This window comes from Aotus nancymaae, unplaced genomic scaffold, assembly GCF_030222135.1.
Source record: "Aotus nancymaae isolate 86718 unplaced genomic scaffold, 86718_ANA_hifiasm-v0.15.2.pri h1tg000059l, whole genome shotgun sequence".
Lineage (NCBI taxonomy): Eukaryota > Metazoa > Chordata > Mammalia > Primates > Aotidae > Aotus > Aotus nancymaae.
In genome coordinates, this window is record NW_026988473.1 from 12,652,928 (window position 1) to 12,664,433 (window position 11,506).

General features: G+C 51.3%; 1 protein-coding gene and 1 non-coding gene across 3 annotated transcripts; both read left to right on the top strand.

Annotated features, from left to right (window-relative positions):
• Window positions 1–61: 61 nt before the first annotated feature.
• On the top strand, window positions 62–10,603 carry SSRP1 (structure specific recognition protein 1). Of its 2 annotated transcripts, none has more exons than XM_012476472.3 (17): window positions 62–225; window positions 716–888; window positions 1,303–1,488; window positions 2,724–2,829; window positions 3,118–3,308; window positions 3,412–3,642; window positions 3,782–3,885; window positions 3,989–4,117; window positions 4,377–4,598; window positions 5,562–5,634; window positions 6,059–6,197; window positions 6,350–6,395; window positions 8,054–8,183; window positions 8,621–8,791; window positions 9,123–9,211; window positions 9,706–9,892; window positions 10,110–10,603. In XM_012476472.3, exons 2-17 carry the CDS (start codon window positions 835–837, stop codon window positions 10,179–10,181), a joined length of 2,130 nt encoding a protein of 709 aa, XP_012331895.2. In that variant the 5' UTR covers window positions 62–225; window positions 716–834; the 3' UTR covers window positions 10,182–10,603. The 2 variants fall into 2 exon arrangements, with proteins under 2 accessions (XP_012331895.2, XP_064220950.1); XM_064364880.1 differs by lacking the exon at window positions 62–225 and adding an exon at window positions 419–433 and having other exon boundaries at window positions 10,110–10,600.
• LOC135270335 (small nucleolar RNA U13) lies at window positions 7,518–7,621 on the top strand. Its single transcript, XR_010338495.1, has one exon. It is a non-coding gene; the product is annotated as a small nucleolar RNA U13 (small nucleolar RNA).
• Window positions 10,604–11,506: the final 903 nt, after the last annotated feature.

Sequence of the window (11,506 nt, forward strand, 5' to 3'; positions counted from 1 at the left end):
CGACGCTCTATACGACCGTCTCGCAGGCGGGCCAGGCTCGTGTCTCTCTAGCCAGCTCGTCCTCTCTGTGGCATGTGCTCGGCTTCCGGTGGCGGGACTCGGGGCCGCGCACGCGGGAAAAGCTTCCCCGGTGTCCCCCCCCAACCCCCGCCCCCCGCCCCCCCGCGTCCCCCCAGCTCGCCCACCTTCCACGCCCGGGCCCTCGTGAGGTTGCAGCCTGAGTAGGTAGGTGGTGGTCGTCCCCCGGTCCCAGGAAGGCACGGGCCTTGCTCCCCCGCGGGACGCTCGAAATGGACCATTCCGCATTCGAAACCGCGGGGAGCGGGCGAATCCATTCTGTAGGGCGGGGGTGAACCGTGGGTCTGGGGCCGCGGGGTGGTGGAACGGTGCAAGGGAAACCCTGCACTCTGAGCTGTGTTGGGGCGCGTGCGAGGTGCGGGCTCCGGACAGACCCTGGGGTTCCGCTGCTCGTTGCTATGGCTCCTGCTGGAGCGGCCAGAGTGGGTGTCGGGTTGGGTGTCAGCGCTATTCCAGGCCCGATTCTCCACCCGGGCCTGGGACTGGACCCTCGGGCACTGCAGCGCCTGCCTATGGGTTCCCAGGCAGAGGAAATCCTGAGACATCCCAGGCGCAGATGGGGGTTGCTACCTGGCTTCATCGGCGAGCACAGTGAGGTGTTGTCTTTCATGCTTATCTGTCTTCCTCTTGAATTCAGATTCCCTACCTGCTGAGCATCCGCACACCCACTCAGGAGTTGGGGCCCAGCTCCCAGTTTACTCGGTTTCCCTTGTGCAGCCTAGGGCTCTGCCTAGGCCACTACAGGCAGGGGTCGACATGGCAGAGACACTGGAGTTCAACGACGTCTATCAGGAGGTGAAAGGCTCCATGGTGAGAACGGCTTGCACAGTTGATACAAGTAGAGAGAAGGAAGGAGGGTAGAGTTTTTGTCCGTTAACGAGAGCTTGCTTTGGGAATGTTATTTTGGAAAAAGAAGACTCAGTATAATGTGTTCTTAGTATTTCCCCCAACACAAGGCAATAGGGAGATGGTCTCGGGAGTTATAGGGACCGTATATGCTGTTCAGTCCCCAATTCCTGTTTTACAAATGAGGAAACTGAGAATCTGTAAGGGATCTAGGTACCAGAGCCTGGTTTAGAATCTAGACTCCTTGGTCTCCTCAGCTGTGGCTCCTGCATTGGTCATCTGGCCAGCACCCTCGCAGCCGGAATGTGTGTTGGGTAAAACTGTACCCAGGACATGCTTTGTACCGTCCCCATGCATCTGAACCTGCTTTTCTTACAGAACGATGGTCGACTGAGGTTGAGCCGCCAGGGTATCATCTTCAAGAATAGCAAGACCGGCAAAGTGGACAACATCCAGGCTGGGGAGCTAACAGAAGGCATCTGGCGCCGTGTAGCTCTGGGCCATGGACTTAAACTGCTTACAAAGAATGGCCATGTCTACAAGTATGATGGCTTCCGAGAATCGGTGAGATGTCCCTTGGCTATAAACCCCCTACAAGCCCCTTTTTTACTGCGTCATCTTGTTTTAGTCTTCCAGCGACTTGAAATTCCTTCCTCATGTAACCCTGTGATTGCTAGTTTGGGCTCCTTAGAGCAGGGCTGTGAGGCCATCAGGCAATCGGTGTTCAGCCTTGAGTGTTGAAGTCTTGTGAACTATTGTGTGCCTTGACTCCAGAAGATTTTCTGCTGTCTTGATTTAGATAGTAGTTTTCGCCTGTGGCTTTTATCAAGGTTCAGAATCTTAGCTTGATGTCTTTTGTGTTATTTTTTTTGTGACAGGGTCTTGCTCTGTTGCCCAGGCTGGAGTGCGGTGGTGTAACCTTGGCTCACTGCAGCCTCTGCCTCCTGGGCTTAAACAATCCTTCCACCTCAGCCTCCTGAGTATCTGGTACCACAGGCACATGCCACAATGCCCAGCTATTTTTTCACAATTTTTGGTAGAAATGGGATTTCGCCACATTACCCAGTCTGGTCTTGAGCTCTCAGACTCGAGGGATGGCCCATCGTGGCCTCCCAAAGGGTTGAGATTACAGGCATGAGCCATTGCACCTGGCCAACTTGATAAAGTTTGGGTTTCATTTTTCATTTTGAGCTGCTTGAGTTAAAGGCTTTATTTGATTTTAATTTCCACTTGCATTAAAGTAATACCTATACAAAGTTTATATAAAGTCAGATGGCACTGTGAAGCCCATAACCAGGAATGTCAGATCCAGTGGCCAGAAGCAACCTCTTTGAACAATTTTTTTTTTTGAAAAGGAGTTTTGCTTTTGTTGCCCAGGCTGAAGTGCAATGGTGCTATTTCAGCTCACCGCAACCTCCACCTCCCGGGCTTAAGTGATTCTCCCTCTTCAGCCTCCCGAGTAGCTGGGATTACAGGTGCCCACCACCACGCTCGGCTAATTTTGTATTTTTAGTAGAGATGGGGTTTCTCCATGTTGGTCAGGCTGGTCTAGAACTCCTGACCTCAGGTGATCCAGCCACCTCGGCCTCCCAAAATGCCGGGATTATAGGCGTGAGCCACCACGCCGGGCCTCAACAGTCTTTTAAACAATGTTAGGGCTGGGTTGCTTAGTCAGCATGGGTTTCTTATAAAGCCTATTTTGGGGCAGTTTCTCAGAAATAGATCATCGCAGGACATTCAAGTCTGTGTTAAGGCCACCAGGGTTTACTGGGATTGTGCTTTCTTCCCTCCACCCACAGGAGTTTGAGAAACTCTCTGATTTCTTCAAAACTCACTATCGCCTTGAGCTAATGGAGAAGGACCTTTGTGTGAAGGGCTGGAACTGGGGGACAGTGAAATTTGGTGGTGAGTCCTGGGGAGGACTGAGGTTTGGAGAAGAAGATAGGGTGAAGGGTATCAGCCTTTAACTTGTTCTGCTCTTTTCCCCCTGCCATTGTCTCTGGTTTCCTATCTGTTTGCACGTTCATCATGAGTACTGATTATTGGGTACCTACAGTGTACTGGGCACTGTGCCTGGGGTTGGGTTACAGTGTGAACAGACTCGCCTCGGTTTCCCGTCTCTGTGGACCTTGGGTTGGTGGGAATGTTGCTTATGCAGGGGAGCCTGCGGCTTGATAAGCCCTTTCCTCACAGGGCAGTTGCTTTCCTTTGACATTGGTGACCAGCCAGTCTTCGAGATACCCCTCAGCAACGTGTCTCAGTGCACCACAGGCAAGAATGAGGTGACCCTGGAATTCCACCAGAACGACGATGCAGAGGTGTCTCTCATGGAGGTGCGCTTCTACGTCCCTCCCACCCAGGAGGATGGTGTGGACCCTGTTGAGGTGAGGCTTCCCCTGGCTGCCCTGGCAGCAGATGGTGCTGAGCAGGCGTTGGCTGGCCTAGAAGCGGGGCCTGCTGCCTGGTCACCAATGTGTACTTCCGTAGGCCTTTGCCCAGAATGTGTTGTCGAAGGCGGATGTAATCCAGGCCACGGGAGATGCCATCTGCATCTTCCGGGAGCTGCAGTGTCTGACTCCTCGCGGTCGTTACGACATTCGGATCTACCCCACCTTTCTGCACCTGCATGGCAAGACCTTTGACTACAAGATCCCCTACACCACGGTACTGCGGCTGTTTCTGTTGCCCCACAAGGACCAGCGCCAGATGTTCTTTGTGGTAAGCAGAAACCCCGATGGCTGTGTAATCCTGGTTTTTTGCCTAAGCGTTTAGGAGGCGGATCTCGCTGGTGTGCAGAATTCTATGTTGGTTAATTGCAAATTGTTGTAGAGTGTCAGTTGGTGCTCTTCCTTACTAGATCAGCCTGGATCCCCCAATCAAGCAAGGCCAAACCCGCTACCACTTCCTGATCCTCCTCTTCTCCAAGGACGAGGACATTTCGTTGACTCTGAACATGAACGAGTGAGTGTCTCCCTGGACTCTCTTCCTGCCACTGTCCAGGCAGGATACAGGCGTGCCATTAGAAGGCAGCAGTGCTGTGACCTCACCTTTGCTGTCTTTGTAGGGAAGAAGTGGAGAAGCGCTTTGAAGGTCGGCTCACCAAGAACATGTCAGGATCCCTCTATGAGATGGTCAGCCGGGTCATGAAAGCACTGGTGAACCGCAAGATCACGGTGCCAGGCAACTTCCAAGGGTGAGTGTGGGCCTGGGATCCCGGCCTGGCTGGGTATGGAAATGCCGTGTCTCCTTGGTAAACCCCCCTGAGATGGGAGTGCAGCCTGTTAGAGCCCTGGATGGGACCTTGTGTCATGACCTTGTGTCAGCGCCTCCGTCCGCACAGCTCAGTGAGGTTTACTTAGTCAAGGACATGAGCACACATGTCGCCTCTGTTAGATGTGCCCTTTGTCTCTGCTGAGGTTGGCACTAACCAGGCTTCCTGCACCCTCTGTCAGGCACTCAGGGGCCCAGTGCATCACCTGTTCCTACAAGGCTAGCTCAGGACTGCTCTACCCACTGGAGCGGGGCTTCATCTACGTCCACAAGCCACCTGTGCACATCCGCTTCGATGAGATCTCCTTTGTCAACTTTGCTCGTGGTACCACGACGACTCGTTCCTTTGACTTTGAAATTGAGACCAAGCAGGGCACTCAGTATACCTTCAGCAGCATTGAGAGGTGAGAACTGCCACCCGTCACTTCGTCCCGAGCCAGCTTTGACTGGGAAGCCTGGCATGGTCTGGGGCACTCTCCAACCCTAGAGCAGAATTTTTCTTTTGCTACATCAGGATTTGGTCTTTTTCCCTGGAGTGCTCAGACTTTAGAAGCCTCTCCATTGCTTTCTTTCTGGTTGTTAAAAAAAAAATTTCCCACTTTGGGAGGCTGAGGCAGGTGGATCACGAGGTCAAGAGATTGAGACCATCCTGGTCAACCTGGTGAAACCCCGTTTCTACTAAAAATACAAAAAATTAGCTGGGCATGGTGGCGCGTGCCTGTAATCCCAGCTACTCAAGAGGCTGAGGCAGGAGAATTGCCTGAACCCAGAAGGCGGAGGTTGTGGTGAGCCGAGATCGCGCCATGGCACTCCAGCCTGGGTAACAAGAGCGAAACTCCGTCTCAAAAAAAAAAAAAAAAAAATTCCATATACTGAAAGCTGTATGTCTTCACTATTGGCCTCTTTTCTCCTCCACTCCCCGCCATGATGGAAATGCTATCTCTGTCTTTCCTGGAATGAGCTTTGTGCCCGAGAACATAGCGGCTAATGCTTATTGAGTGCTCACTGTGCACTAAACGTTTTATAAGCATCTTCACGTGTAATCCTCATATCAACCTTGTAAAGTATGAAAAAATATGCCAACATCCCCTCCCCCACACTTGCTCTGCTCTGAGCTTATGGGTGCACACCCCTCCCTGCCTTTTTTTTCCCAGGGCTCTTCAAAGCCATGCAGGTTCCTCTTTCAGGCTAATGTCTGGCTCTGCCTTACTGCTGTCCTCTGGGGGTTTCTAAGCTGTGGGTTGGGTAGCATGGTCAAGGGCTCCAGCCTCCACAGTCTCCCCCAGCTCATGGGAATCAGAATGTTGTTTAGCTCGCCCCTGTGTTGGCCCTACCTGTCTGGTAACATGGTGCACGTCCCCTCACAGGGAGGAGTACGGGAAACTGTTTGATTTTGTCAATGCGAAAAAGCTGAACATCAAAAACCGAGGATTGAAAGAGGTACTTCTGTGTGGGGAGGATGAGACCCTCTCCTGCTCTTTCTGTAGGGGAGAAAGGGGTGGAGATTTTTCCAGCTTCTTTTTCACTCTCTCTTCTTTTCTTACCCTTATAGAAAAAAGAGGTGCGTGTGACCCTTTCCCCCTCCTGGTGCAGGTTTCCTCTGCATGACCTTAGACCAGTCTATGCAGCCCCTCAGGAGCCCCCAGTGGGGCTGGGAGAGGGAGGGGCTTGGGGCTTGGACTAACCCAGTTCGCAGGAAGTACTCGGGCGTAGGCCCTGCACGTTGGCTGTGTGTGGACAATCCAGCCCCAGGTCTTCTGGGCGCTGCTGCTCTGACTTGACAGGCATGGGGGTGTGCTTTTGAGTGTGCAGGGATTCGTGCTTGAGGGTGAGTTGGCCCCACTCTCAACCCTTCCCTGGCTAGGGCATGAACCCAAGCTATGATGAATATGCTGACTCTGATGAGGACCAGCATGATGCTTACTTGGAGAGGATGAAGGAGGAGGGCAAGATCCGGGAGGAGAATGCCAATGACAGCAGCGATGACTCGGGAGAAGAAACTGGTGTGTTAGCCTCTGTGCTGAGCACAGGGATGGTCAGACGCTCCTTGCTGTGGCCCGGGATGGAGTTGCCCTTGGGCCAGAGCTGGGTGCCTGGGTGAGGGGGTGGGATTTCCATTGGTTCAGAAGCTGATGCATCCTGTGTCCTTTTTCAGATGAGTCATTCAACCCAGGTGAAGAGGAGGAAGATGTGGCAGAGGAGTGAGTTTTGGTGGTACCTTGCGGGGATAAGGTGGTAACCCATAGGCTTAAAGGACCAGAAGATTTCTGGACATTTTTCGTGTCCCAGCATTAGCTACTGACCCAGAATGGGAGAGTGACCTCCAATAAGGTGATACATGAAAATGTTTTGGAAATTGTCCAGGGCTTTCTAAGTGCAAGGCATATTTTGAAGTCAGAAAAGCATAGTGGGATCGATGGCCATACCGCCCTGCATGTGCCAGTTGTGGCTGGTTAGTACTTGGATGAGGAGAGAACGGGAATGAGAGTGGATGCTTGCCATTTACTTGCTGGATGTTGTCGAGTAAGTCATTGAATCTCAATTTCTTCATTGGTAGAAATGCATTGGTTCCCCTGCAAAATTGGTTAAGACTTTTTATTAGCAGTGTTAGAAATGTGACTCACTCTCACTTTAAAAGGGAACATATAAAAGGGAATTTCATAAGTTCATGTTACTGCAGACTGTGGGGCTTCTGACACTATTGGATTCAGGCACTCAAACCTATTTCTTCCGATTTCCTTAATTCAAAATAGGTTTGTGCCACGGGGTGCCCAGCGACTCTCAGAAGCCGAGGGCAGGCTTAATCTTACTGCTTTAAAACAACACCAGAAGAGGCACTTCTGAACAGCGTAGTGAACAGAGTGGTTACCTACCCCTTTCTAGTCTGAGTTATTAGGATGGGCAGGGCTCTGATGGGCCAGAAATAGGCCAAGTGCCCACCCTTAGAGCCTGTGGTTGGGGTGAGCCCTTTCTGAGTGGGGTTGCCCCCACTCTGGTGGTTCCCAACAGAATATTGGGAGTCTGCTCTCTTAATCCAGAAGGATTGCAAAAGAATGTCGGGCAGCAAAACAAAAAATATCCAACAGGGGTCCACTAGTTCAGCTTGCCACACGCTTATGAAAGTTTAATGAGCAAATACTTGCGAAAGTGCCTTGAAAACTGTCCAGCAGCATACAGATGTAAGGTAGTTCCATTTTTGAGAAGTTTCACATATATCAAATAAGACTGTCAATTACAGGGGTCTGTACTGGGTTGAACTGAAGTTGGTTTTCCTCTTTTGGTAGTAACTGATTATTTTTTATCAGAAAAGACTGTAGGGGCCGATCCTTTCGTAGTTCATAAACATGATGATTGGGTGTTCACGTGCATGTGTGAAGCATGCCATCCTCCAGCCTTGTTATGACCTCGGCGCATTACCCATCTGACAAGGGAAAAAAAAGACAAAAAAAGGCTGTAGGGTAGATTAAAACGATTACTCCAAAGGAAGTGGTAAAGTGGATTTGGGCCATGTTCCAGGCAAGAATGAGGCAGTGTTTCTGCCCATGGGGTCCTGGGGATGGACATGGAACCGGTTTGGCCATGCCCAGGGAGAGCAGCTGAAGCCCACTGATTGATTTGCTTTTCATTAATTAATTCATCAAGTAAGCCATTGCCGTGGCTGGGTCTGGAGAGAGCATGGTTGACGCCACCTGAGTGAATGGGAGGAAGCAGCATTAGGGATGGGTGGTGAACGCTGTCCTCTGGCCTTCCTCCCTTACCCCTTTTGGGTGGGTATCTTTGGATTTGTTTTCCTCCTGTCCTGAGGCCGTGGGGTCCTGTCCTCCCTCCTCAAGTCTAAGCCTGGCTTGCTCTCTGGCAGGTTTGACAGCAACGCCTCTGCCAGCTCCTCCAGTAATGAGGGTGACAGTGACCGGGATGAGAAGAAGCGGAAACAGCTGAAAAAGGCCAAGATGGCCAAGGACCGCAAGAGCCGAAAGAAGCCTGTGGAGGTGCAGACTCTAGATGGGAGGGGTCATGTGTGGTGTGCGGGGGTGGGAGGCATTCGCTTTACCTTTTCCTGTCCACCAGCAGGAACCTGTTTATTGGTCTTCCTTGGGGCTGTTTTTTGTAGCCAGTGATTATAGCCTTGAGGGGTATTTTCTTGGAAATTTTTCTCACTAGCCCTGAGATTATTAAGCTTCTGGAAGATTTGAATTAGGAGATGGGCTTCTGTCCCAGGAGCCCAGAGGAAAGGGGGCCCCTGGTAAGCTAAGCACTGAGTTGCAGAGAGGAAGGGGATACTATCCTTGCCTTTAGCAAACTCTCATCTAGCCTCATGCTATTTAGTCCTCTACTTTTTCTCCAGGTTAGGTGATCTAAATAATTTCTTTGGGAAAATGTATGGGTTCTATGGGAAATTGCTGAAGGCATTTGGGTTCTTATGTAGGTGAAGAAGGGCAAAGACCCCAATGCCCCCAAGAGGCCCATGTCTGCCTATATGCTGTGGCTCAATGCCAGCCGAGAGAAGATCAAGTCAGACCATCCTGGCATCAGTATCACGGATCTTTCCAAGAAGGCCGGCGAGATCTGGAAGGGAATGTCCAAAGAGAAGAAAGAGGTGAGTGGCAGCAGAGGAGGGACGATGCATCTCATGGGCTGGCAAGAGGTGCTCTCTTGGGGTGGTGAGTCTCATGACTGATGGGGAACTGCAGGAGCCATTGGTGGGACTTTCTGTATTGATTTTGCCTGTATCAGGGGAGAGGGGAGAGGTCTTATTCTTCGCTGTTTTTTTCTGTTTTTTTGTTTTTGTTTTTTTTGCAGACCATAGGAAGTTTACTGTCTCTTTAAGAGACTACAATGCAGACTCCTCTTTCAGAGAAAGGTCTTTCAGAGTCAGGGAACTGTCATTCGGATGCGTTGCTCATTTTTTTTCTGTGTTTGTGAGACAGGAGTGGGATCGCAAGGCTGAGGATGCCAGGAGGGAATATGAAAAAGCCATGAAGGAATATGAAGGTGGCCGAGGCGAGTCTTCTAAGAGGTGAGTATCGAGAACATGGACCAGTAACTTGATTTTTGTTGCAGATATTTTTTTTTTACAGGCTGATTTAGGTAGTGCTTCTCAAACCTGGGTAGGCCATTGCCCAAGTATTGGGTGGTAGGATAGGACATTCAGGTCATTGGGGAAATATGGCCCATTTTCCTGGACCATTTTATTTGCAGGTATGGGGGAATGAAAAAAAATACTATTATGGAGTGCAATACACAAGTCACATGAAATTTAAAAAGTAAAGCAAGAAATGTCAAATAGGCTTTGCATATGGGGCTGCTTTAGGCTATGCCCTCTGATCCTTCTGGTGTACTCATGATACTCTCCCTTGGTGCCCTGCAGGCTTACATGGCTATTTATGTTCAGAGTGAAATGGGTGGTGTGGCTGGGATCGGGAAAGGCCTTGTTGAAACTGGGAGAGGTTCGGCCATGGTGAGAGTCAGGGGACCTGAAGGTCCAGCTTCTCTTCCCTCTTGCCAAAACAGGGACAAGTCAAAGAAGAAGAAGAAAGTAAAGGTAAAGATGGAAAAGAAGTCCATGCCCTCTAGGGGCTCATCATCCAAGTCGTCCCCAAGGCAGCTAAGCGAGAGCTTCAAAAGCAAAGAGTTTGTGTCTAGTGATGAGAGCTCTTCCGGAGAGAACAAGAGCAAAAAGAAGAGGAGGCGGAGCGAGGTGCGGCAGGAACGTGGGGGCTCTGGGCTGGGCAGCGTGAGGGGCGTGTGCATCTGCGTGGGGTTGGTCTGTAAGAGTAATGAGTCGGAGTGGATGGTGGAATTCTGAGGTTGTGAGGGTGGGTGCTGCAACTGGGGGGCGGTAGGGAATTGTGGGCCCTTCACTGAAGAGTGGCTGGGGCCCCCACCTTTTCCCTTAAGACACCTTTGGTTTTTAGGACTCTGAAGAAGAAGAACTAGCCAGTACTCCCCCCAGCTCAGAAGACTCAGCGTCAGGATCCGATGAATAGAAACGGAGGAAGGTTCTCCTCTTTGCGCTTGCCTTCTCACAACCCCCGACTCCCCACCCATATTTTGGTACCAGTTTCTCCTCATGAAATGTAGTCCCTGGATTCTGTGCCATCTGAACACGCTCTCCTGCTGGTGTGTATGTCACTAGGGCAGTGGGGAGATGTCTTAACTCTGCTGTGTCCCAAGGATGGCTGTTTATTATTTGGGGAGAGATAGGGTGGAAGACAGGGCAATGCAGGATCCAAATCCTCATCTTACTTTTCCAACCTTAAGGATGTAGCTGCTGCTTGTCCTGTTCAAGTTGCTGCAGCAGAGGTCATGTGAGGCCAGGCCTGTAGCTCCTACCGGGGGCCTATTTCTACTTTTATTTTGTATTTCTGGTCTGTGAAAATCATTTAATAAAGGGAACTGACTTTGGAAACAATGTCCTGCTTTCTTTGTAGCCCTGGTGCATTGCTTCCACTTTTATTGGTGGTGGTTACTGCTCTGCCCAGACTGGGCAGAGGCTTCCTGGCCAGCCGGGAAGCAAATCTCCAGGTACATCACGGTCTGTTTCCTGCTGGACAAGCATTGGTTTTCACCCTCTTCTGCCGGGATGGGCCACCTGAGAGTCTAGAAATGAGAGCTGATCCGATTAGGAAGTCTCTCCCAGTTACACTCCATTAGCCAAGCTAGGGGGAGGCAGCTCTTCGCTGCATCCTTACCTATGAGTCAAGCAAGGGTCTTGCAAGGCTTTAGATAATGAAATCAGGATTGACTGCCCTTCCCGCAGCCGCGGGAGTGGAAACCTGAGCCTGAAGAGTTGGGGAGGATGAGTGTGTGTGTTGGGTGGTAGTGGCTGCAGCCTGGTGAGGGTGCAAGAAAGGGAGTATACGGGAAGCTTTTGTTCTTATGGGAAGAAGGGGGGTTACAAACAGTGTAGGAAGGAACTCATGTCTGAGAAGGGGCCTTAAAGGAGATACAGGTCACTAACGAGGAAAGTAGAACTGCCAGACTCCCTCACGGTGGCTCTAAATCTGAATTGACACACGAGGGGTGGCCACGTTGCGCGCGTTCTCAGGACTCAGCTATACCAGGAAGCGGCTCCAGTCCGCCGGCGGCTACCTTCTTGCCGCTTAGCTCGATGGTGCCGCGCTCCGTGCAGGCAGCGGGACCCGGGAGGGGCCGCCAAGGCAGTCACTCTAGGCAGTCGTCTCGGTGGCCATTTTAGCCGAGCTCAGCCGGCTGAATTGCGTCAGTTTCGCCCCGGTCTGAGCCTGGGGCGGGCCCCTCGTCTGCAAGCCTCATGAATAATTGAGTACTGGGCCGCGCCTGTTTGCCGACG